The sequence below is a fragment of the Equus asinus genome, chromosome 25, assembly GCF_041296235.1.
Source record: "Equus asinus isolate D_3611 breed Donkey chromosome 25, EquAss-T2T_v2, whole genome shotgun sequence".
Classification (NCBI taxonomy): domain Eukaryota; kingdom Metazoa; phylum Chordata; class Mammalia; order Perissodactyla; family Equidae; genus Equus; species Equus asinus.
Genome location: NC_091814.1, coordinates 53,970,077 through 53,996,986, shown reverse-complemented (window position 1 = coordinate 53,996,986; position 26,910 = coordinate 53,970,077). Strand labels below are relative to the sequence as shown.

Sequence of the window (26,910 nt, the reverse complement as noted above, 5' to 3'; positions counted from 1 at the left end):
GAAGGTATCTCAAAGTATCTAGAGGACTAAGAGATGGCCTTGGGTGAGATATGGTGACATGAAATATTATTCATTCAACAAACATTTATCAAGTGTCAACATGTGCCTGGCCATTGATAAGATTCAGTTCCTATCCTCACAAATCTTACAGGCAGAAATAGACCATGGTAATGACAGTACCGTGTGACAGGCACTAGGACAGGTGGGAGCACAGGGCACCACGGGAAGGGACATGGAGGAGAGGACCTTGAACACATGGCAGGAGAGACAACGTGGAGTGGGGAGCAACTGTGGAGCATGCTGCTTTGGGAGGATGAGCCGCCTGTCCTCGCTGGCAGCTAGAACAGAGCGTTGCTTCCTCTGCTCTCAGGAGGGGCACCATTTTGGGTATAACTGGCAAGACACCTCTCCCATCTTCCTTGAAGCATGTGGACTGACTCCCAGGCCCGCCGTGGTCTTTCTGACAACTGCAGGCACCTGGAATATACCTCCACTGCCAGGTGGGGTCTGTCCTGTCCCCAGCAACTGCTAGAGACATTGCCTGGCTTAGCATGGCCACAAGCAATGGGACCCACGGGATCTGACCCTCTACGCCCCTTGCTGGGCCCGTCACCTCACCTCTTCCAGGAAGCAAAAGGGCCCACAGCAGGTAGACACGAACCCATGAGCACAAGGTCTCCCTTGGCAGGAACAAAATCCACATTAAAAGAGACACAAGAATTTCCACTGACAATTTTATTATTACTGACAGCATTTTGAATGAAGCAAAGAATTTAACAAAATATATAAAATATATATATATTTTAAAAATCACAAACGGACAATAGATTTATAGAATTGCTTTTCTGATCATCCAGAAAAGACAACGATGTTTATTTAATAAACTGCTTTTGGGTGAGACAGGCACTGGGCCATGAGACCTAAGCTTCCATGACACTGCCTGTCAAGCATGAAAGAAATGACCCGCCAACAGGGCAGAGGCAGCACGTGACAGCAAAGCAGAGCCAGCAGCCCAGCCAGGACAGGCTAGGCAGGGCGGTGGCTAGGTATCAGGACCCCAGGGGCATGTCAGTTATCCTGGCCTGGAGAGGAACCACCATGACGTGAGCTTCCTGGACGAGCTGCCAGCAAGCTCTGCGTGTGTGCACACGTGTGTGTGTTCACTTAACTCATCCTTAACTCACTAAACTAGCCAATGGGTTGGGTGGGGTCATCCTTGTGTCTACCACCATATCAGGGAGACCAGAGCAGCGATGGCCCAACCTATCAAAGCGGTTCCCCAAATTAAGGTGGATTAAGCACCGGCTAGGAGGGCCACGGCCGCCAGGGCTCTGGGGACAGCAGGGGGAAAGCAGGGGGAGGAGGCCCAGGCCCTGCCCCGAGGAGCTCAGACTCTAACACGGGAAGAGACACACACTGGGTAACTGTGCCATGTGACCCACGATGGGTGCGGCACAAAGTGACGAGCTTGTTCCTGTGTGTGTGGGAGATCAGGGTTGGTTACAGAGTTCACTAGGAGTTGAGAGGGGCTGGAGGCACAGGTGGGATGCTGACAGGCAGAGACGGAGGCTGCATGGGCATTCCCAGCCAGACAGAGGAAGCAAAAGCCCCAGGAGGGAATGTGCAGCGCAGCTGGAGGCGGCCTTCGCTGGGGGAGTCCGCAACATACAGGGAAGTGGTGGGAGATGAGGCTGGAAGGGGAGCTTGAGGCCAGGCCCACATGGGCCCCGAAGCAAGGAGCTCACACTTAAGTTGGATAATAATAGGGAGTCCTTCAGGTACTCATTTATTCTTTCATTCACTCAACAAAAACGTTATGCGTGCCGGGCGCTCCCCAAGGTGCGGGGCACAGGGGTGAGCAGGCGGCCCGCCCTCCGAGGCTGCACTGCCCGCTGAGCATCCGCCGCAGGAGTGCCCCATGCTCAGTCCTGAGCTGCAGGGAGCTCCTGCCAGGCACTGGGGAAGGTGGAGGCTGCCGCCGGTCCAGGCTGAGGGCTGGGCCCCCAGCGAGGCGTGGCAGTGGGGAGGGGTCACTCCGCAGGTGAGGGCAGTTGGCAGGGTCAGTCACCAGTGAGATCCCCTTGGCCACCAGGCCGAGCCAAGTGCTCCAGCAGCCGACGCAGGGGAGGAAGGATCCCATCAGTGACTGGGATGAGGGTCAGAAAATGCGGCTCGGAGAGGAGAGGGGAGGAAGGGGGCCAGCGGAGTGAACCCCAGCCCTCCCACCCCCACGCCCGCCTGCAGCAGGCCCCGGTCACTGGCCAGTGTGGTCAGGGTACTCGTGCCCATCGCTCCTCTGGTCTTCGTGCCTGGAGCCGTCCTCCTCGTCCTGCCCTCTGGAAAGCTCTCTCATCTGCTGCGCCGGCTGCTGGTAGGCCTCGCGCTTCCTGCGGCGTGAGGACAGGGCAAGGTTCGCCCCGGTTCGGCTCGGCCGGAGGGAGCTGGGCCCCGTGCTCACCCTCAGACCCGCCCTGCCCACCCGTCCAGCTGCACAGGGACACGAGGCTGAGGGCGGGCCCCGAGAGGACAGACGGTGGCGCAGACCAGCTCCACTCCTGAGCGGGGCCTCCCGGGCCGGGCTGGCTCCAGCAGACAAGGAGGACGGCGACCGAGGCTCCACCGCGCTCAGCCCCGGGCCCCCAGGAGCCCCAGCCTGAGAGCAGGGACCGGGACCCACGGGCCTGGAGGCCGGGCCAGGGACTGCGACCCGCTTGGTGACCTCGGCGAGTCGCTGCCTGTCCTCAGCCGCCGCAGGCGGCGACCCCGGTGCCGGGGCATCTCCCAGCCTGCCCACCCGCCACTCACGGCCTGGCGTCCTCGGCGTCGGGGTCCTCGCTCTTCCCCCGGCAGCAGCAGCAGTAGACCAGCACGCCGAGGAGGATGAGAGCCGCCGCCACGCCCGCCGCCACGCCCGCGTACAGCGCCACGTTCATGGAGGCTGCGAGAGACGGAGCCGCTGCAGCCGCCGCGCGCCCGCCGCGCCCGCCGGCCGGACGCGAGCCCAGGCTCGGGGCGAGCCCAGCGGCGGCGGGAAGCCCGAGGGGCCTCCTCCCGGCCCGCCCGGGAGCAGCGGCCACCTGCTTCTGGCAGCATTCCATGAAAGGCATGGCCTTGTAGGAATGCCACCACACGGGCTGGGGATGCGCTTCAGGAGGGAGGCGGAGATGAGGACAGATGGGCCACTGGCTCTGCATCCCAACGCTCCCTGAGCTACCCAGGCTCCGAAAAGTCCTCAGCTGTCAGCCACGCCAGCTCCTACTCTAGCTTGCCCTGAGCTGGTTGGAGTGTCCACCCCAAAGGGATGGGGTCCAGACTCTGTGGCAATAGCTCTGAGCACTTCCCTCATGTCCACTGAGTGGTCCTAGGGGCAGGCCAGACTGAGCAGGTCTGCAGAAGCCAGTCCTAAGCGCTCTTCCAAAGAACCAAGGGACTGGACTGGCCTCCAGGCAAGGGGAGCCTGGGACAGGGGGTCTGGTCGAGGTCACCCCAGCCACCCTGCCAGGGGTGACCCTAAAGAGGCTGACCAATTCACCTCCACGGTGGTCTCTCTCGCCTGACTCTTTGGACCCCAGCCAGTCATCCTCTGGTCTTTGTCCTTTCCCCACCTCTCCTTCCCTCCCTCCTTTCCCCTCCCTCACCCTCCCCCATCCCTCCTACGCCCAACCTTCCACCCTCCCTCCCTCCAACCCCTAGGCTGCTCTCACGAGGTCTGACCGCCACGGTGATGTTGCAGGACTGCGACCCCATCTCGTTGCTGGAGGTGCAGATGTAGTAACCGGACATGTCTGTGGAGATGTTCTTCAGAGAAAAGGTCTGTCCTGTGACTGGGGAGGCAGAGCAGACGGGTGAGGTGGGCCCCGCGCTGGAGTGGAACAGCTAGGGATCCGGAGGCCTGGATTCCTGGAGGGGCCCCAGCCCCACCACTGAACTTCCCCGAGCCCCGTCTGTAACGTGGAGAAAACATCCACCCCCAGGCTGTAGGCAGATTAAAACGGGCAGGATGCACAAGTCTGAAGAGCTTAGAATTCAGTTAAGCTCCCTGAATCTGAAGCCTGCTTCTGCCGTTTATTAATTTTGTGACTTTGGGCAAGTAGCTTAGCTTCATTGAGCCTCCGTTTCTGTATTTATAAGTGGAAATAATAATAGTGCCTCACGGGACAACTGTGAGCATAAAATGACATGCTAATCCACATAAGCCCACAGCAGAAAGCCCGACGTGCAGTATGTGCCCAGGCGACATGATATATGTTACATGTTACATGACAAGGCTTTCTAACTAGAAGATATTATTATAACCACTTTTATGATCTTCAGAAACTGAATCCCTTAGCTTGTGCTCATGTGGAAGAAGGCTTTAGACATCAAGAACTCTGATCTCTGGATTTTCCTGCCGCGAGTGGTGTGTGTGTGAGTGTGTGTGTGTGTGAGTGTGTCTGGCGGGTGCGGTGGGGAGGAGACAGGCTGTCAGTCTAGACTCCTCCTCTTCCACCACTGAAGCCGGTTACCTTCTTTGAGCTATAGCTCCCTCATCTGGAAGTGGGGGTGAAGGCACCTGATCCTACTGAATTGGGGGATGGTCTGCATGTCCTCATGAGAGGCCTTCCTGCTAAATCGATGATCCTATGAAGTTCTTCACCTTGAAAGGGGGGGCTTTATGCTTCGACATGTTTATATGTCCTGTCTTCAAAGATGCTTCGTCGTAACTGCTATTTTGAGAGAAGAGTTAGAGACCTTTGTCATCTAATGTGCTGCAGAGCCAGCCTCATACGGTGGTTACACATCATCCCAAGGAGACCCTCTAAATTGTAAACAGGATCCGGTCACTGCCCTGTGTGGACATTTCAGAGGCAGCCCATGAACTTCAGTAACACGGCCAGGCTTCTTAACACGGTCCCAGAGTCACAGAGCTGGCCTGGCAATTACTCCAGCTTCCTCTCTTGCCAGTTCCTCTGGTGTCCAGCCCTGCCCTGCCCCACCTCCACTCTCTTGCAAGGCTGTATCTCGGTGTGGACTCTCCTCGTCTGGACATGCTACTCAGTTCACTTCCTCAAACACAGTGTCCTCTGCTTCTTCCAACAATCTTGTATGGCAGATGGAACAAATATTTCAGTCTTCAATGTCAGAGAGGTAAATGGAGGCTTAGAGAAGTCAAGTGACATGCCCAAGGTCACAAAATTAAGAAATGACAAAGCATAACAAAAATCCTGTTTTAGGTCCAAAACTCCCTGGAGTAGCTGGCAACTTTCTTCTTAAAAAAAATTATATTATAAAAGCCATGTATACTCATTATAAAGATTTATACATGACATAAAACTATTACTTCAATCCAATCCAGAAAATCTTTATATGCTGGTCACAGTAGCTCTAAACAAGATGAAGAGGTCCCTGTCCTCTTGGGGCACCCAGGCTGCCAGGGAAGACAGACAGGAAGCAGTAGCTATTACCAGGGTGATTTGAGTTCAGAGCGGAAGTGCCCTCTGAGTTTAGAGCAAGGGAATTTAATCTCACCCGCAGGGTCAGGGAAAGCCCCTGGAAAGGACAGAGGAGAAAATAAAAATCATCCATAATCTCACCAGCTAGAAATAACAGCTGGTGACTTGGGCTAATTTTTAACAACAGAACTCTGAGAGCTTCGAATATGCTAAGGAGCACGGGGCGTCTCTAACAGTGGTTATGGCATTTATGGTCTCATTCTGCAAACTGATTGTTTTATTTTTAAGAGGCATCGTGAAGGAACACACTTTAGGAAATGCTCTGACCCTGGACACACTTAGGGGGTGTGGAGCCCTTATCAGATTATCAGTACTGTAGCGTGTGAAACTCGGTCTGTGTCAGGTGTACACCGAACACCGCAGACAGATCGAGGACTGAAGACTCCAGACCGCCTCCGGGACCTTGTCGGTCATCAGAGCACAGCCCTGGGCTCCCGGCCTTGTTCACGGCAGGGGAACGCGTGGCGCCCTGGTCCAGAGTTAGCACTATCCTTCCCCGGTTCCTCGAAGCAAAGAGTGGACATCAGGAGCTGCTCCACGATTAACCCGAGCACGTCCAGTGCCACAAGACCTGCTCTGAGTCTGAAAAAGGACCTTATGGTTCCTGAAATCCGGCTAAAACTAGTTTCCGCCGCCGTGGCGACACCTTGTGGTGACGAAGGACAATGCACAGGCCCGTCGGCTCCCCCCTCCCTCGGCTGGGCGCGGGCGGTCGCCCCCAGGGCAGCTCTGGGCTCCCAGAGGCACCCACGCCAAGGTGACGAGACTGGACTTTCCTGCCGCCACCCTCCATCAACAACCAGGTCGAGCGGCCCCCTCTGGCCTTCGAGACCCTCCCTGGCTGCCGGGAGCAGGGCCCATGCCCACCCTTCAGAAGCCGCTCCCCTAAAGCGTCTGGGCCCCAGATATTCCCTCTCCCTCCGTCTTTCATACCCAAATTCCTACTCGTCAGTGCATGAAGCTCAGCTGACTGCGACAGGGTTTAAAACGATGTTCAGGGCCATCACCCACGGGATCTCCTCTCACCCTCCTCCAGGCTTGCGGGGAAGGTAGTGTAACGACCATGCCAGTTTTTCGCATGAAGATACTAAGGATCAGAGAAGCTGTGACTGACAAGTGGAGGAGTCAGGACTCAAATCTAGTTTGCTGATTCCAGATTCCTTGTTCTTTTCACTGATGTAGTGCTTCCACCGATTACTAAGTCAAAGGAAGCAATCTCTAATGTGGGAAATTCTGTCTCCAGATGTAAGAAGGCGGAGGAATTCCGCTGTCCAAATCTTCTACTGTGGACTGGAATGTTTTAAGTCAGATACGGGTTTGGACTGACCCCCAGAGGAAGAAGGCGTGATAGACCCTCCAGGGGCGTGGAGACCCAAGGCTTTGAGAAGCCATCAGGTGCCAGCTTGTGTTATTACACTAACCACACTTCCCCGGCCTCCCAGACGCCACCTCAACTCTGCACAAATCGGACCCCGAGGCGGGATAAAGCTTTTCCAGAGCAAGTAGCTGAATCCCCCTTTAACCTCCTCTCCTGTCCTCAGGTTTCTCCTCACTGAGACCCTAAGTCTGGGCTTGTAACAACCCGAGGAGGAGACTTTCCTGACAGAGGCAGGGGCTGTAAGCGGGGCGCCCACTTGCGATGCGATGCTCCCCGCAGGCCCGCGGCCCACGGGGCAGGCCGGCCTCCCCGCCCACGCGCGGGCTCTGCAGTCCCTCGCCGCCTCGCCGGGCCTCCTGCGCGTGCGCGCTCCCGCGCCGCCACACCGACGGCTCACCCTTCCCGCCCTGTGCTCCACGCCTCGCCTGCTCATCCCTAAGGATCCAGCTCACATAACTGCAAGTAATGCCCAGCACTAATTGAGTGCTTACTGTCTACCTGGTCTCGGCCCTTTACGTGTACTTTTACTTGATCTTCACAACAACCCTATGAAGTAAATAACAGTTTAATGCCCATTTTACAGAGAGGCGCAGAGAGGCTAAGTAACGTGCCAAGGACACACAGCTAACAAGTGGCAGAGCCAGAATTTGAGCCCATGCCACACTCTCAGCCACCATGCTATACTGCCGGCTTAAATGCCCCCTCCCCGGAGAAGACTTCCTTGATCCCCTTTTGCATCCTCTGGGTTACACCACTGGGGATAAACTCCAGTAGCCTTCACCACCTTGTAACCTTCAGCTTTGGCCCCCCCTACACACACTTTACTGGAAGGAAGGTCTCACCAGTGTCCATGGCAGACCTTGGTGACCAGGCTGGAGTCCCTGGGTCCTTCCCAGGCCAGAGAGGGGAGGCCTAGTGCCAAGGGTGAGCTGCTAGATGGTTTCAATGAAAACGTGCCAACCAGAAGTATGTAAACAAAACTGGGAGCTTGCTGAAGTCCACAGGGCATCTTCCACTTTACATTAGATTAAGTGGGTTCTAGTAATCCTTTTTTTTTTTTTTTTTTACTTTTAAAAGTTCTTGTTTTCCCCTCAAATGAGTGAAGGGCAGAGTGATAGAGGTCATCCCGGTTTGAGCGAAGCCCGGATCTGTGCATCCATCCCTCTGCCCTGGGCCTCCTGTCTTGTCTTCTCAGCACAGCTGTCCGCACCCCCTCCACTCTTCACCTCCCGCGTCCTTCTCACCCACACTGAGCCGAAGGATCTCCCACAAGTTAAACCAACAGTCACCCTCAGGCCTTGTCTTTCTCGGTCTCCAGGAGCGCTGGGTGCAGCTGGCCCAGAAGCCGGGGGGCACTCGGGCCAGGATGCCACCCGGTGTTCCTGCACAGTTGGCTCCAAGGCAATGACAGTGGGATGTTTATGTACCTTCTTGTTTCAGTTTGTTTCCTGACCAGAAGCTCAGTTACCCAGTTGCCCAAGACAAAACCGGTCTCCTGGCAGCTGAAGCTGAACCTACCGTCTCCTTCCCTGACAAGGAGGGGCCCTTCCGGCAGCCCGGTCATGGAGCTGCTGTGGCCATAAAGGGGGACACGTTTGGGGACTTGGGCTCAGTGGAGTCTGAGGTGGACCGACCTAGATAGGGACGGTGACAGGGAACTCCCCCCATGAGTGGAGCCACAGCGTTAGACCCGGGGCCTCAAATGTGTCCTCTAGGACATACTCATAACCAAACCAAAATCCCCTTGGCGCTTTCGCACAAAGTGGTTACCCACACACACTCATTCAAGGGAACTGAATTCCGGGGAGTGAAGAACACACGAGTTTTCCACTGCGGGCTTCCACTAAGCGCGTGACATGAGTCCCTTCCATTTCCCACGACAACCTGTGAGGTGGGTGTTATTACGAGGCAACATTGCTTAAAGAGAGGATCTGAGATATCCCAGTGCCACAGCAGTGGGGGGACAGGGAGGCCTTCAGGGGACCTGACGGTCAGCCCAGGGTCTCCCTTGGCAGTCCTTGACGTGGGGCCCGCCTCCCGCCGACCCGTACCTGCCGGGCCTGTCCGCTCCTGGTTCATCTGGTCGTAGCTCCTCCAGCTGTACTGAGGGGCCGGGGAGCCCTCATCTGATTGGCAGGTCAGCTGGATGTCATTGCCAATCACCGTCTCTCCCTGGATGCCGCAGTCTGGCTTGGAGGGTGGCACTGTGTAGGGGAGGGACCAAAGAGACCGTATGAATCAGGTGGGGCTTGGGGACAGCCACCTCCCACCAAGCACACGCACGTACAGCCTTGTTTGTTCACAGGCAGAGAAATCCATGGCCTGGTGGTGAGCAGTAACATTAGAAGACCAGTCCACCCCAAAATATGTCCTCGGTCACCGTCACAGAGAAGCAGCCTCCTGAAGGCTGGTTTAGAGTCATCACCATTATAAAGATGGGGACCCTGTGGCCCAGAGAGGGCACTTGACAGGGGGCCTGGCCGAGCTGAGAGCAGATCCAGTGCTCGCTCCACCAGCCCATGGGCTTCCGTTTGACACTGACTTGTCTGTGCCATTTTAGGTAAATCCTTCAGTCCCTCAGTGTTCCCACCTGTAAAATGAGGGGACAACAGACTTTTTCTGTAAAGGGCCAAATGGTAACATCTTAGACTTTGCCGGCACCTTATGGTCTCTGTCACTGCTGCTTCTTTTTCAACACCCCTTTAGAAGTGCACAAACCATTCCCAGCTCACAGGCCGTGTAAAAACAGGCTGCTGGCGGGTTTGGCCGTAATCCACTACCCGTGCGTTAAAGCTCTCAACTCTGACGTCTCAGGAATGTTCCCTTCGGGTGAAGCTTTGCTGATAAAATGCAACTGCGAGAGTCCTGGGTGGGAGGAGAGACCCCAGGCAGCAGCAGAGATGCATGCTGGGTGGAGAATGAGGATGGAAGGGATGGGAGTAGACAGAGGGGCGGAGATACGGAAAGGGAAGCCCACAGAAAGGAGGTACGAAAATCAGGAGGCCCCTCAGCTCACAGTCCTAACCTGATCTCCCCGAATTCCCGAAGCCTGAAGCCATGCCTGTCTCTCAGCATCCTTAACCGACCACGGTGCAGAGCGGTCCATTCCACAGCCATTACTGGGCCTGCTGTTCACCTAACCCTGCTGGGCGCTGGGATGACACAGTGAGTGAGTTCCTGTGCCCAAGGAATCCACTGGGGGCAGGAGACAAGTAATTGGACCATGACAAGGCAGGAGGCGAGGCTGCTGGGACAGAGAAGGCACGACAATGGACAACGACCCAGTCACAGCATGGGCTGTGACCTGAAGGAAGAGTGAGAGTAAAGGAGGCCAACAGTGGGGGTGGCGGTGGTGGTCAGAGAAAGAGAGCTGAGGGCATTCCAGGCAGAGGGAACAGCATGTGCAAAGGCTCTGAGGCAAGAAGCATAAAGTGTGCCTGGGACTTCAGGCAGTGTCCTCGGGGGTGGGAAGGGGAGGACACAGTGCAGTGGGCTATTACTGGAATCCCTCAGAGGCAGGCCTGTCCCCTCGCTCCTTTCTTTACCTGACCGCTGGGTGGTTTCCTTCCCCGATAAATAGTGCTGCCCACTCTACAGCCCAGATGGCAGGTGAGCGGTCAGGGATCGTGGAGAGTCAGTTCCTGTCTCTGCTGGGGGCAGGGGGCACCCAGAGTTGCCGGGGGAGTGGGGGAGCTGTCAAGGACGCAGCTCTCCCCTCTAGCCAGCAGCCCGCCGTACTTCCTCTCAGGAACAGGCATGTGGTTGCTGCGTGTGCCCAACACCCCCTCCTGTTTTAGTGGGTGTGGGGCGAGCAAGGGGCAAGACTGGAGGCATTCCCCCACTGCCACCCCCAGCTGGACAGTCCCTTAACCTAAGAGGCCCAAGGTTCAAGGACAGGCCTCAGGCATCCTGGCCCAGGCCCCCCGGAACGGAAAAACCTGGGGAGGGAGAGGCTGCTGCCCGCGGACATCGCTGACCAGCAGCCCCTGCCGGCTTCGCCGCTCGCAGGGACCTGGGGGCGGAGGGCTGGGGGGCCCCGCTTCCGCGCGGATCCGCTCTAAGTGAGGGGTGCTGAGCCAGCCTTTGTCTCCTGACCTCTCCAGAGGTACAGGAGCCCCGCTCTCCACCCCTGTTCCCGGCGTGCCTTCAGCACGGGGCGCAGCCTCTGGCCCCAGCGGGAGCGCTGGCCTGCCCTGTCACCCCCGCGGGGCCCGTGCGCACGCCGGCCGGGCGGCCTCCCGGCGCAGGCTGCTTGGGAGGCGAGCCAGAACCGGAGGCACCAGCCAGAGGCACCGAGCCCTGGAGAAGCACAGCAGAGGAGGCTGGCCATACCGAGACCAGCTGCGCGCGCTGAGCCATTTGCTAAGGGAAAGAGACTGAGAGCAAACCCTTCATTCGCGCCGTAGGCAGCGGGAGAGATCATGGCAGAGGAGGGGCCAGCCACCCCCAGGAGACCAGCCTCGTGGAGGAAGGGGTCAGGTTCCTCACCTCACCCCCTGCGCCCCTGCCCTCACGCTGTCCAGACCCTCCCTGAGGTGCCCCCTCAGCCCCAGCACCCACACCGCGCGGACCTGGAATCAGACAGCTCGAGTCCACGTGGCCCCTCGGCCCGCCGCGGGGACCGCGGACCTGCGGGACTCGTGGAGACGTCGAGTCCTCAGCTGGCTCGTCCTGCTTCCCAAACAGAATGCAGACGCTCCCGGGATATCTACTGAGGGCGGAGTGATGCGCGGGAGCAGGGGACCCGTGGGCTCCGAGGCCTCTCCAAAGCCTGCGACTCCAGCCGCAGCCGTCAGGGGGCGCCAGAGGCCGGGAGACGACCGATCCCGCTCGCCACGCGTCCGGGGTCCCAGGGCCACCTGCTGCCCCGGGTGACCAAGACGGCGCATGCTCCGCCTGTCCGCGAGCTCCCTGCTCGCCTCAGTTTGCTGTGAGGTCACCGAGCCCGAATGGGCGGCCCCGTGTAATTAAAGATCTCTGCCTAAAGATAGCCTAGCAGCAAAGCAGTTTGGAAAGAAAACTTTTTTTAAAAAGGTTTTTACTGGAATTGTTAACATGTAGTATAAAAAGATCTCTCTGTCTCCCTCTCCCTCTCTCTCTCTCCCTCAAAACAAAACATTGGTTTCACCGAGTTCCATAATCTCAGATTAAAGGTGTATCCTTTGCCCTTCGAGTTAACTAGTTCCTCTTAAAGTGCAGCTGACCTTGAGAGGGGAGGGGAATCAGACAGTCACATCTGAGTAGGGTCCTGCTGCCTTCCAGCTTGTTGCCAGAAGAAAATGGGAACTACTTAAGAGAAGCCAGAAGGAGACAGAATTAGCCAGAGAAGGACCAGGGGAGACAAGAGAGGGATTCAGCTGGGGTGGGGGGGGGGGGGGGGGGGGGTGGGGGGGGGGGGGGGGGGACCATGGCAATGGAAGGAGGAGGAAGTGCAGCAGAGAAACAAGATAAAAATGCTCATTCTCTTGGTGTGGTAACATCTCTCCAAGGACCTAATGCAAATAAAAATTAAGTGCTATGCACATAAAACAATTTGTTGCAACATTATTTATAATAGCTTTAATGGGAAACTGCCTGAGTCCAGCCCAGGGCCAGGGGACTCTGCATCCACCAGCTGGAGTGGCATGGATCTTAAAGAACAGTAAGTGCTAAGGCAGCAGGAAGTGTTACGTGATGTGGAATGAAAAGAGAAAAGCACCAAGTTGCTGGACTACAAATTCAATTATGTGCATAAATAAGTATGTAGATGGGAGCTGGAAGAAACAGAGAAACAGAAAACCTGGTAATATGGGTGAATGTTTTCCTGTTTAGTTTCTTATTTTTTCTTTAATCAGTGTTTTTAAAGAGGCAAGGGATCACCAAACACAGCTGTTTGTTTATTTGTGTTTGGACTAAGGTTGCTACAGTGGGAGAAGGGAGAGCAGAGCAGAAATGGGCTCATTCTAACATCCTTCCGGGCATTAGAGATCTTGACTCAGGGGCCCTCCGCAGATAGGCAGGCCCCTTGATTCAACCAACCCGGGTAGAAAACCACATCACAGCACTCCACCTAGAAGCTTGGCAACAAGCACACAGCTGTGAAAACGCTGGAAGACGATAAAATGTGGTGGTGACAGCCTTGTCCATGAGATGACAGAGGGTGGAAATGTTCCTAAAGCGCTAAGACCATCAGAGCCCACCCGGGAAAACCCAGAAACAACTGTGCAGGCGCCCATAGGCTGGCGAGGCTCCAGCCTCCCACGCAGACCTCGGCATGGAAGAGCAGTTACAGAATCTCAGTTATCAGTGAGCCATGTGTCCGAGATGCGGGGTTCTGTGGACCAGTGAAGGCAAACGGGCACATCCAGGGCTGGTGCGGCTCTGCCCCTCCAACCTTCTTTCGTTGGCATGGGTGCAGGAAGGGCAAAACACAGATTAACACGGCGGCGAGATCAAACACAATTGGCAAGCTTACGTCGGCTACAGCGAAAGAGAAGGCACACTGAACAGTTAAGTAGATCTCGGACTGGGGATGCTCCCGAAGTGAAAGGATTGCTGGTTGGGCGTGGCAGGCTCGCAGGGCGGAGCGGGCGAAGGGCTTTGGATCCGGGCAGCCCTGCTTCCATCAACGCTTGGAGGCTTTCTAGTGCTCATTTAAGCTCTCGAGCCTCAGTGTTCCCCTCTGTTAAACATGGATGTTCGCACCCAGCTTCACGGATGGATTGCAAAGACTGAATGAGATCGTATCCCGAAGCACCTAGTGAGATGGCAGGCTCATAGCAGGTCCTCAGTAAATGGGAGTCATAATGATTATGAACTTGCTGTTACCTGTAACAACTCACACAGGCAAAGGGCATGCAAGTCGATGGTAGTTTTCTCTCTGTTTAAGACAAAGGCCCTCGGTTTGCAGAGCAGGAGGCCCAGAGAGACCAGCTATTGGGCTCCGTGGGCGGTGCAGGGTGTGTGTGGGGGGGGGGGGGGGGGGACGGGGGGGAGGTGGTTGGGGAGATAAAGCAGAAAAAAAAAAGGAAGATTGGCAACAGTTGTTAGCCCAGGTGCCAATCTTACAAAAAAAAAAATATATATATATATATATATTAACACTGACTATAAATATACTGTTATCGAAACCATATGATATCGGCATAGGAATAATCAAAAAGAAAATGAACAAAATAAGAAGTAAAGAAACCAACCATGTATATGTAAGAACCTAATATGTGACAAGGCTGGCATTCCAGTGTGAAAATAATTGTTTCTTTGGTACAATAATGATGCTGATGTAATTGGCTGTCCATTTGGAAGAAAACAAAGTTAGACTCCTAGCATCCTATGTACAAAAATAAATTCCAGATCACATAAAGGTCTAAGGGTAAAGAATAAGACTTACAGACACAAAAGAATAACATTAAGTTCATTTTTATAACCCCAAACGTGGTGGTGAGAGACCCCGTGCAAGACAAGAGACCAAAAATTCACAACAGAAAACATCAACAGGATCCGGAACAGGGCTTTCTCATGCCTCAGTTTCTCCACTACAGCCTCCAGGGGGAGGACCCTGGATGGAAGCATCCTCAGTGCTGAGGAGAGGCATGAGAGGCACCCCCCAGCAGCCATCCCAAGAACAAATCCTCTGATTATCAGTTTCCCTCCTCCAGCTCGCAGAAGAGAAGGCTAGTGAATCACTGGGGAAGAGATTTCTTTGCAGAGGATTCTCAGGAATAGGGGTTCATGAATATTTCCCCTCCTTCTCTTGGGGGAAGGGAAGGAGGTATCTCCCCCATCTCAGGCCAAGCCAGGGAGGCACCAAGAGAATCCCACATGGAGACTGGGCTGGTCTTCTGTCGGGAGCTGGCTCTCTCTCCCTGGCTGAGACTTGCTGAGTGGCAGAAACCTGGAAGTTCTCACAGTGCCATTCCTGGATGTGATGATGGAAGGGCTTTATAGGTGTCCCTGGGTATGTGGGGACCCACCCAAGGGCAGACTCTGGCTCTTGCCTCTCGCCCAGAGGGGCTGGCTGGAGCAGGCTGCAATGGCAGGGTGAGGAGCGAGTGCAGCTGTGGTGCAGGGCTTAGCGGGGTAAAGATCAGGCTCATTCATGTCACACTGAAGGGACTCTGTCCCAGGGAGCTGCTTGATGGATGAAGGGGAGTCAGAGGGGGTGGCAGAGAGCAGGAGCGAGTGGCCATAAGCAGGGGCGGGGTGGGAAAGGACGGAGGATGTGAGAGTCCAGCCAGCAGGTGCACACGCCACCTGTGTCAGGCAGGGGTCCATGGGGGTTCTGAAGAACCTGCTAATGCACCCCCACAAAAGAAGCAGTAGTGGGATGTCTGCTGTGAGGACTATGTGATACCAGGAGGGAGCTGCGGGTGGCCTGGCCTTGCCTTTCCCCTTTACTTTCCCCTCCCGAGGCCGGCTGTGACCCCAGAGGAGCCAGAAATTGCGGGGAGCAGGGGCTAAGGAAAGTGAGCAAACAGAGGCGAGCCCTCAGTCCCCAGCGTTGGTCCCCGAGCTTTAGGGGTTAGGCCCAAGCTGGGGAGCGGCGTGAAGCTGACTGGGGATTCCATTAAAATTTTGATTTAGACTGCACTGAGTTTTTTCACCTGGCGAATTAACAAAATTTATAAAAGTTAAAAAATTGATAGCATTCAGTACTGGTGAGGATATGGAAAAACAGGCATGCTCGTATAATGCTCATGGCAGTGTAAGTTGCTTCTGGGAAAGTAATTTGCCAGTATGGATGAACGTTTAATGAAGGTATAGTCTTTGACCTAGAAATCCTACTTTTAAGAATCTATCCAATAGAAAATAAAAACAACACAGTGAAAGAATATGTGTATATATATTTTTTATATGAACAATACGTGTGTGTATATATACATATATACATGTTTCAGTATTGTTCATACAAAAAAACAGAAACAGCCTGAATGTCCATCAGTATGGGACACTGGAATAAATCACAGGACATTCGTGTGACAGAATGTACGCTGTTATTAGGTAGATCTACATGTCTCGATCTGGAGAAATGTGCTTGAAACATCATTAAGAAAAAGGAAGTTGCAGAATGATCTTTATAATATGGTCTCTTTTCTTTAAAGGAAAGAAAGAAAAAGTGTGTGTGTGTGTGTGTGTGTGTGTTGAAAGGACGTGGAGAGAGTGTGCAGGAGCAGACACCAGGGTCCCCATCGACTACTTTGTTGGCAGTAGGGTGGAAGAAGAAGACAGTCAGATATTCTTCATTCAGGGCTCTACTGTTTGACACCCTGGAATGCTTCCGAAAGCCAGGCAGCCACCTTACGCAATTAAAAATAAAATTCCACTAAGTAGTGTAAAGGGAAAAAAATAAAGGAAAAATGGTCCACTGTTTTGCTTTAAAGTGCTGCTGCCGCCCAGGGGGGGCCATTTCCTGTTTTGGACAGGAAGCAGGTGCTCACTAAAGCTTGTCCAATGACCGTCGAGTCAGGTGCTGTTTTCTCTGGGCCTCTTCTGCAAAATGAAGGTACTAAAGTAGATGACCAGCCAGATCCTTCGAAAACTATAAACTCCAGTCAGAAGTTATTTGTAGGAAAAGAAGGTCGTCTTGGGACACATTGCAAAGGCAGTTTGGATCTGCTCAACAGCGTGTTGTTGGGGCCGAGGGGTGGGAGATGCTGATGTGAAGACCCTCCTCTGATTCACTGAATTTATGACACAGAAGGACGCACCACCTGCCAGAGTCACGCTTTGGCCCTCAACATCAAAGTAAGGCACAGTGAGGCTCTTTACAAGAGGATCCAGGATTTCCCTTTTTCTTCTCTTTAATAAGTTTGGCAAGAAAAAGAGAAGAGTTGGTGTGGGGGAAGGAGCACTGGACAGAGCATGGACAGAATCCTCAAGGCTGACCCCTAGGGACCGCTCCAAATCGGCTTCTCCTCTGCCCTGGGGACACATGGCCCTTCCTCAAGAACTCAAATAGTCTTCAGCTCCAGAGGGAGGAGCAGCGCCCCTGCCCTGAGACAGCCTGGATCAGGGGAGGAATCTTAGCTCCTTGGCAGGCATTGCTGCCTCTGGTTTTATCTTGCCACCAGGGCGCTTCTCCTCCTTGCACCCCATCGCTGCCTACCCTCTTCCTACCACCCCAGGAAGGAGATGGAGACACTCACCGAGGACCAAGAGGCGGACACGGGACTTGGAGGTGCCGGTCAGGTCTGACACCAGAGAGACTGAGCACTCGTAGGTGCCGTTGTCATCCATGGTCAGCTGACTAATGGTGATGGAGGCATCTGACTGGTCGACTTTGCTTGATATGTTGACACGGTTCTCATAAAGCTCACCGTAGACGGTGCTTTTGGAAGAAAATATCCAGACGAGCACCCTTTCCTAGGAGGAAGAAGAAATGCCACTTGGTCTTCATCCTAAGGCCCCGGCATGGTGCTTCCAGCCCCTCCTGACCACGTGCATCCACCATTCCCAGGACCAGAGGTGCTGACACACCAACGTCTCAGAACAAACAGCTCTAATACGTGGTGCCCATTTGTGGATTCCTTTGATAATGTTTATATGTTTTCAATGAAAATACTGACAGACTGGGGCAGGCAGGCCATCCACACCACAGGAGCACATGTGGGTAAATGGGGCTTTCTCAGACCCCACCCGTTCACCTCTGGCACCTCTCTTACCCATTCCATTTCAGTCCATTGTCTGTTCTCACTCAATCAGTCAAGCAATATTTATTGGCCACCTACTGTGTGTCAGGTATTATGCTAGGCAGCCACCCTTGGCTTCCAAGCCCACTTTATTTACTTGACGCTTGCCTTTGGAATGTATTTATTCATTCACTGGTTCTCATTATTTATCAAACAGAACATGGTACTGGCTAACATCACTGCTTTGGAGCCAGCCTCAATTCAAATCCCAATTCTGCCACTTACTAGCTGTTTGACCGTGAGCAGAATGCTTGACCTCTCTGTGACTTTGCATCCTCTTCTACATAATAGACATAATAATAACAACTATCTCATAGGATTTTGTGAGATTAAACTAGATAATCTATGCAAAGCAGTTATGGTGTTGCTTGACATGGGAAATTTTCTGTAAGTGGTAGCCTTGATTATTACTGAGCATCCACTAAATGACTGACATTCAAAGATGAATAACTCATGACTTCTGCCCTCAAAGAGGAATGAGGGTGACAGGCCACCCAACATTAAAACATCTTGTGATTAGCTATGAGACCCCAGAAAAGAGCATTACCTCTACCCTGGGAAGTCAGGAGAGGATTCCTGAGGGCTCTTGGAGGACAGTGCCTTGAATCCTGAGGGACAAATAAGAACCAGCTGGGCAAGGGGCTGGGGGGATTGGGGTGGCGAGTGTCGGAGTAGGATAAATGTATATGGCGTTTCAGGCAAAGGGACAACCAGAGGAGAGAGACAGAAGTGGGAAGCGACATGTCAACTCCAAGTGGCTCAGTGTGAGTGGAGGTGAGTGTGTGGTGAGGGACTGTGAAAGGTGAGCCTGGGCAGGTAGCAAAAAAGATCACAGCTGCTCTTTCCTGAGCGTGCGCTGTGTGCCGGGCACTCTCCTAAGCACTTTGTGTGTACCATCTCACAACATCCTCACAACATCCTCATGAAATAAATATTACGATCACACCATTTCACACATGGGAAACCAAGGCGCCAAGACAGGGTTAAGGACCTGTCTCAAGTTCAGAAGGTTAGCGAGATGGCAGGGCTGGGACTCCAGTGGGGCATTCTGGATTCAGAGCCCGAGTTCTGGAGATTCTATGTTGCCAGATCACAGACACTGTGTATATGGGACTAAATAGTTTGCATGTTATCCTGAAAGCAGTAGAGAGTCATATATTTTAGGAAGTTATTTCTCAGCACAGGGTGAGAAATGAATTAGAAGGAAAAGGAAAACTAGTTAAGAAATCAGTTTAGCAGTTCAGGTGAAAAATGATGGATCTTTAGGTAAGGCTGTGGCAATGCAGATAGGAAGAATGGAGTGAATTTGAGGACTGCGAAGGAGGCAGAAGCAGCGGGACCTGGAGATGGAGTCAACGTACGGAGGTCGGAAGGGGCAGGCCTCAAGGATGAGTTTTTTGGCCTGGATGTTTGGGTGAATGGTAGTGTCAATTCCAAGAGAGGAATCACCTAGAATGAGCATGTTTTACATGTGGTGAGCCTGAAGTGTCGATGGGACACCCAGGCAGAGGGGTTCTGTAGGAGCTGGACAGCTGAGTGCAACTGGAGGTGAAGGTTTGGGACATGTTGATGTTAACTGAGCCATGGCTAGATGAAGCCATTCTAGGAAAATGAGGAGAGAATTTGCTTCATTCAGAAAGATCAAGGAGAGTCAGAGAGATAAGAGGAAAGCCAAGATGAGGCTGCTGAAAAGCCGAGGGAGGAAGAGTCCAGGATGGGAAAGTGGTTGATGGTGGGAAACGCTATTGAAAGAAGACATAAGATGAGGACTGAATGAGCATATCGAATTCAGCAAAAGAGAAGGTGCTGGTGATTTCAGCGGAGTGCGAAGGGTGGAAGGCAGACCATGCCGGGTAGAGAAGAGAGTGTGGAGACATGGAGGCAAGCCTGTCACCTGCACATGCCCTTTGTGCAAATTAGAAAAAGGTGCTCTGCTCTAGTTTTTGGACAGACACAGCCTGTGCCAGGTCACGCAAGTTGGCTAACAGAGTGCAGGCCCCCTGCTACCTTTGTGCAGGGCATAATCTGCCCCACCACATGCGACAGCCCTGGGAGGGACCAATAACCCTCAGGAAGCTTGGCTGAGGAGGGTCAGAGCAACAAGCTGGGAGATGAGGGGGCGTCTTGGACACTGGACCAGTCCGTGGATGCTGGTCTTTCCCAGCTCAGCTCCTGTCTGACCTGTGGGCTCTGCCCAGGACTCTCCTTGCCCCAACCCTCCTCCCAATCCCAGCTACCCTAAGGCTTCCGCCCTAGAGTGCCCCTGGCCACTCCCATTGCCAGGACCTGTCACAGTAATCTCCACGAGGGCACGGATTTAACCCCTTTCTCTGCACCCTTGCTTGCTCTCAAGGGGATTGCCCCAAATCATTTTGGAAGTGAAGGATCCATCAGTCAACAGAAGAGCTTCAGTATTGACCTCAGCACTTAGAAAAGTGCCTGGCAGAGACCTGACGTCTGGTTTGCTGAACACATGTGATGGTGAAAGATGTCCTTCAGTTTTGGCGGGCTAAAGGCCGCAGCTTCCCTCTCCAGGTTTTTACCCTGGGATTCTGGGAATAGATAGGACATGCGCCTGTGGCCCATCAGGGTCCCTCAGGCAACAAACAACAGGGTGCGTCAGGCCACGAGTTTCTCTTCTTCCTCACTCATCCTACTGTGCTGAGACTTGGGTGTCCCGGCCATTCCATCTTTCCTGGCAGGGGAAAAGCTAAAGGATTTCACTCTGAGTGTCCAGGGACCTAACACTTACCTCTACCGGGCATGCTTGCTCTTGAACAGTAGATCTTACTTTTAAACTGAAGAATAGATTCTCCACTTCTTATAGTTAAAGAAACGTGAATTTGATCAATCATGAGACACTTTTTTCACTTATCAAATTGGCAAATATCAAACAGTTTGAGAATACTCTGCGTTGGAGACGTAGGTACCCTCACTGTTGCTAGTGAAAGTGAAGATTGGCATGACATCTAATGACAGCAACTTGACATTATTTATCTAAATTTCAAATTCACATATCCTTTGACCAAGAATTTCCATTTTTAATAATTTATTATCTCTATATACTGTATATATAAATCTCAACATATATAATATACACTCATATACCCAGAGGCATGCATTTGAAGACATTTACTGCAGCATTATTTGTAGCAGCCAGATACAGGAAACAAACCGAATGTTTCTCAGTGGTACGTACGGGACATTCATAAAATGGGATACATAGTGCAAATATTAACAAACAGAATGAGGTCGATATAAAGGTCCTGACATATAGAAAGAGCTCCTTGATATGTACTGCAAAGAGAAAAAAATGCCAGTGCAAAGCAGTGTGTGTGTAAACATACATACTCATATATGTACTGTCTAATAAAATTTATTGTATTAAATGTTTATGGAGCACTTAATATGGTAAGGAATTTTAAGAATAAGATTAAATCAAGGTAAATAAGTGGAGAGTACTCCCAGGGGAGTTTATCCTGTATACATTTAACAGAAAAGGTGGGGAAAAGAGTGCAGCCACACCAGTCTCTCCCATCACATATACTCTTCTTAAATGTATTGAAGTAAAATTATAATAAAATATACTGGAAAATAAAATTTGGCTGGAGGCAGAGCTCTATGCTAATCAAAAGGAATTTGAGATCGGCCAACAGAAAGATATTCAGGGAAGGCAACTTCTTCAAAATGAAGGTGGCATAAGATGGCCTCCCTGGGTCCAGCGCTCAGCACTCCCTCCTCAGCCAGCCCAGCTGGTGCTACCATTTATTCCAGCTGCCATTTACTGAGAGACTTTGTCTTCCAAGAGGTCATGGGCAGGAGATACTCATTCCCATGAGGCCCCCAACCTTTTAAGGACCCTTACCGTATGAGTCATTAGAAGCTTGTCCCACTGTATAAGTCCCTGTCGCTCGGTGGCAGTGGTGAGGTAGGCGCATGGCAGGGTAACGCTCTTGCCCCGGGCAGCCCGAAGAACATCCGTTGGGGTTTGCACAGAGATGGCATTGACAGTCACCCAGACTGGAAAGAGAGCGGGAAGTGGGAAGGAGAAGTAAATGACATGGGCATACCCACGTGCTGCCCACAGGATCTCTGAGCGCATGCCCAATGACGTCCTCCCTCCTCCAGCCGCAGCTGGTCACACTACAACAGTAGCCTTGGCCATGGCACACCAGCTGTTCTCCTCCCAGGCTGGGGTGGAGACAAACACGTGTACCTGGGTCCACTCCATCTCAATCACAAAGAAGTTAAGTGCATTGTGGTGGCTAAAAGCCTGGCTTTCAGCCTCAGCCCCACCTCTTACCAGCTGTGTAAACTTTTCTCAGCCTCAGTTTTCTCATCCATAAAATAGGAACACTAGTACTTCCCAGAGTTGGTGGGAGAATTAAATGAGATAATATGTGTAAATACTTAGCGCCTGGCACATAGAAAGCTCTCGATAAATATTCCCCACCATTTTTTTGTTGTGATGATGATTTTATTGATCTATTTAGCAAATGTTTATGGAGCACTAAAATATGGTAAGGGATTTTATGAATAAGATTATATCAAGGTAAAGAATGGAGGGTACTCCCTGGGGAGTTTATCCTATATACATTTATCAGAAAAAGGTGAGAAAAAGAGTGTGGCCACACCAGTCTGTCCCATCACATATACTCTCCCGAGAGTGTGATGCTGTTCCCATCCAGAGGTGGAGCCTGTGTTCCCTGTCCTTGAATCTGGGTGGGCAGGTGACTATAGTGTGAGTGTCGCCATGTGGCTTCTGAGGGAAGACATAGAGGCCATAAGCTTCACCTGGTCCTCGTGAGACCTCTCTGTGAGGAAGTGAAGCAGCCACCTGGAAAGGTCAGGGGTAGGTGTTGGGGATGCAGCCCCAGCTGAGGTCCCTTGGCACGGCCACCATCAACTCCCAGACACGTGGGTGAGCAAGCTCAGCTGTCTAGGGGAGCAGAGCTGAGCTCTCCCTGCAGAGCCTGCCCGTATTGAAGATTCATGAGCAAAATACATATTGGCATTGTTTTAAGCCACGAAGTTTAGGGTGGTTTGTTTCCCAGTAGTAGGTGGTTGGAACAGAGAGCTGTGTAGACGCCTGTGGCGAGAACTGTCTAGGCAGGGGCACAGCGAGGGCAAGGCCCGGAGGGTCTCAGGTTGCACCGGGCCTTGTAGCCTCCATTTAAGACCTTCTATTTTACTCTGAAGGAGAAGGCAAGCCCTTGGAGGGATTGGAGCAGAAGTAATATATTTAACATACATTTTTAAAAGATGGTTCTGGCTGAAGTGAGCTGAATAGACAGGAGGGGAGTGCGGAACAGAGTGGACGCGGGGAAACCATGCAAGAGGCTATTTCAAGAGTTCAGAAGAGCCTTGACGGCAGCTTGGGCGCGGGTCATGGAAGCGGAGGTGGAGAGAAGTAGTCCAAGTGGGAATGTATGTAGGAAGCAGAGCCGCCGGGATCTGATCGCAGATTAGATTTGACACGTTAGAGGAAAAGAGGAGACAAGGACAGATACAAGGATTGAGCAACTGGAGGGATGGAACTGCCATCTACTGAGATGCCGAAGGCTGAGGGAGGCACGGGCTTCAGGGGGAAGGGTTTGTTTGTGGAAGCGTGGAGTTTGAGACGCTTATTAGACATCAACACGGAGCTGTTGAGGAGGCAGTTGTGTAAGTCTGGGGTTCCATGGAGAGGCCACATAAGGCCAGATCCTGGGCAGGGTCACCCAGGAAGTGCCTGAGGACAGGGAAGGTATCTGGGACCGAGCCCGGGGGCACTCCATTGCTTAGAGGTGGAGAAAATGAGGAGGAACCAGCAAGGAAGAAGGAAAACTGGCCGGGGAGATAGGAAGAGAACCAAGAGAAAGTGTTTCCCAGAGGCCACACAGGACGAGTGCTTCCAGAAGACGGAGGGGGTCACTATTCTAATGCTGCTCATCTGTTGATTGGGGAGCTGGGGACCGAGAGACGACCCCTGGATGTGGTAATGTGGAGGCGGCCCTGGCATGAGCAGATGCTGTGAAGTGGTGAGGATGGAGCCTGCGCAGGATGGGTTCAAGTGCAAATCGGATGAGAGAAAGTGCACAGCTTTTGCCAGAAAGGGAAGACAGAAAAGGGGCTGTAAGAGCTAAAGAAGTCAGTAGGGTCAAGAGAACTTTGTGCCTTTTTAAAAATATATGTTTGATGATTTAAAAAATGTTTTTGACACCATGTTGTTTGATGATCAGAATGAACCAAGAGAGAATGGGGACAGGAGTGATGTCCTTGTGGGGCAAATGAGGCCGTGGCCAGGGTGCCAGGGGAGGGCAGGCCTTAGAAAGAACCTGGGGCCATCCACCCACTGTAACAGAATGAGGCTGAAGATGCAGGTGGGTGGGTGGATTTGGTGGGTGGCGTGTGGGCTAGTTCTTTCAGAAAGTTCCTACAATGAGGTTCCAGCAGAGACAAGGAAAAAGTCTTGCTGACGACCATCCTCCCTCACCCAGCCCGGAAGACTCCACTATCCAATCAAAGTTCCAGTTTGATCAACTCGTTTCTCTTTTCAAGTGCACACAGCTCCCAGGGAACAGTTCAAGTGTTCCAGTTGTTCATACTGCAGTGTGCAGGACTTCATTAGAACTTCATCGAGTGAAAATGAGCTGCCCTTCTAGCAGGGGCACTGTGCATTGAGGGCATTGTGAGCTCCCAGGGCTGGTTTGTAAAGTCAAACAGCACTGGATATTGGGACAGACAAGAACAGGAAGCTGTCAAAAGCCAGCTGTGCCCTCCCTGGTATTTGCATATATTCTGTATGGTGACCCCAGTGCCAGGAGCCACGGAGAATCAGTCCAAAGGCTGGCTTCTCTAGTTGCCCCTGCCTGCTCCAGAAGGTGCCTCCCGCATGGCCCAGGTCTTTCAGATGACCCTCAATATTCCCAGCGGTCTTTCCGCCACCCACATCTGTCAGAAAATATATTCAGCACAGTTCCTAACTAGTTACCCTTTGTGACTTGCGTGTTTGCCCGAGGTCCTCGGGTGCCATTTCCCCAGCTTCCAGCTGCAGCGCCCTGCCCTGTTCAGACAGCCCGTGTCTATATCGTCCTCCATATTCCTGGGGGTCCTCATGGCAACTGCCTCTGAGCCCACCTCACCTCGTCCATCCTCACCGGGAACAGGACGTTTCCCTGGAACCTGGCTCAAGCCTCATCCCTAAGCTGCCCCCTCTCCAGCCTCTCCACGACCTGTGTAATCTGATTGCCTTCTTGTCTTACACTCTACTCAGAGTTTGCCAATCAAGGGACTGTGGCTGCTGGCAGAGCCCCGACGCTGCAGCACATTCTGTCTGATGGCACTAATTCTCACCCTCAAATCAAAGAGGACCACCGAGGCATTCCTTCAGACAACCGAACGCCTAATCACCGGCTCACTCAGGACGAAAGAGGCTTGAAGCCAACAGTCAAGAGAAGGAAAATGAGCCAATATTTTGAGTCAATATTTCTCAGTTCCTGTTAGTCCCATGTTGTGTCAATTACAACTTGATGATACGGCACCATATAGGTAATTTGTAGGTATTTTGTCATTTATTCTCATATTCCCCTTTAGTAGACATTTGTATTATCCCTATTTTACCATGAAAAAATTGGGGGGTTCAGGGAAGTCTATCTGGATATGTGAGCTAACCAATGGCGGAGCTGCGGGAGAGTCTGTCTGATAGGGGCAGCCCCGAGGGTAGTGGGCTGCTGCCCACCCGTCAGGGCAACTGTTGCCTGTAGGGGCTGAGCGGGGCAGGTATTCTGACTGCCAACGAAATCCGTTTCCTGTCTAGTCCCTTATCCACATCCCACTCCTGACGGAAACTCTCCAATCCTTTCTCCAGCCCATCGACAAGTATTTAACACGTGCCTGGCATAGACGACCAGCTCCCTGCTCTGTCCTGGGAGATGACATAGATGCCCATGAAGTCATCTTCCTACCTGGGCGAGTTCCTGGACCGAGACTGGACTCACACACACAGTAATCTTCTGAACAGAACCTTAAGTACAGGATTTTCTCACAGAAGAGAACTCAACGTGGACTTCATACAGGAGGAGAGCTAGAGGTGGTAACTGCAGAGAAACAGCACACACTGTCTGCGGCACCTCACAGTTCCCAGGTGCTCCGCATCCCCGACAGAGCTGAGCCTCCGCCACGTGGAACAGGCCAGACCGGCTGGATTCAGAAGGTCTCCGAATATCCCCTTCCAGGAAGGCAATATATGTCAATCAACAGCCCAATCACCCACTCTTTTCCTCTCCCGACTCTCTTCTAATTCAGAAATGTCCTTTTGATGCTTTTATTCCCCTGTCTGTACCACTCTATGTCTAACGCGCACCCGCTCTACAGCTGTCTCAGGAAGTCCCACGGCAGAGAGGGTGAGTGCGCAGGCTCCGTAGCTGGAATGCCGACGTGGGAATCTCAGATCCTTTATTTACTAAGTGTATGACCTTGAGCTCTCTGTGCCAGAGTTCTCACTTGAAAAATGAGAATGACATGAAATGTGTACTTCGTTTAGAATAGTTCCTCACCCACACTCAGTGTTGCAGAAATGATAGTTACTATTATATATATATTTTTGTCGTATTGAATCACTTCTACTTTCTCATCCCACAGTGTGCTGTTGAGGTGCATCCTTGGGTAGAAGTTAATCACAAGAGATAACCACCCCCCATCACCACCGGCGAAGTGTCAAAAAAGAATAATAATTGCTAACGATTACAGCTAAAGAATAAACCAATTTTAGAGATAATTACGACAGTGAGTTAAAATCATTTTATGTCAATAGATTTGTGAGGAAAGAGATTGTAATGAATGGATGAGAAAGAGTTCATAAAGAAAAGGAAAAAAAATTGAACAAATGTAGAGACTATTTAAATGCTATTTGTAAACCTGAGAAGGACCTTTAAAGGTTGATCCTGTGCCCTGGGGCACACTTACATTTTCCATAATCCTAGATGAGAAATTATCTTATGTTTAGAAACTTCATGCCAACAGCCAGGCTGGGAATCCTCCAGGGCTATCTGAATCCTCCCCGAGGCCGTCAGTACCCTCCTGTTCTGACATGCCTGGCAGCCATGACTCCGGGCGTATTTGCTCAGTTTCCCATGTGTACTCAGAGGCTTCTGCTGTTTGTAAGCACTAGCTTTCTCACCTCCATCTGGGATAAACCCGGCTCCTTGCACCTCTTTCCTCAGGCTTAATGGTTATTAGCTCTGCAGCCCTCATTCTTCTCTTCTACGGGATCTTTGCATCCCTACTCTGTTGGTGAGACAAAAGCACCAGATGGGACATCCCATCAGTGATCAGAAAACTAGAAAGTGGAAAAGTTCATTTCTAGGGCCTTCCAACTACCTCCCTTTCTACT

At 52.3% G+C, this 26,910-nt stretch overlaps 1 protein-coding gene across 1 annotated transcript in view; it reads right to left on the bottom strand.

Moving 5' to 3' along the window:
* Positions 1–727: 727 nt before the first annotated feature.
* Positions 728–26,910, bottom strand: part of GPA33 (glycoprotein A33) — a 36,674-nt gene continuing 10,491 nt past the window's right edge. Inside the window, exons 2-7 of the mRNA XM_044758462.2 lie at positions 21,403–21,557; positions 16,995–17,211; positions 8,922–9,074; positions 3,705–3,824; positions 2,806–2,938; positions 728–2,387 (exon numbers count right to left, since the gene is read on the bottom strand). Coding sequence (XP_044614397.2) covers positions 2,255–2,387; positions 2,806–2,938; positions 3,705–3,824; positions 8,922–9,074; positions 16,995–17,211; positions 21,403–21,557 — 911 coding nt within the window. The 3' untranslated portion in view covers positions 728–2,254. The remainder of the gene's footprint in view (positions 2,388–2,805; positions 2,939–3,704; positions 3,825–8,921; positions 9,075–16,994; positions 17,212–21,402; positions 21,558–26,910) is intronic.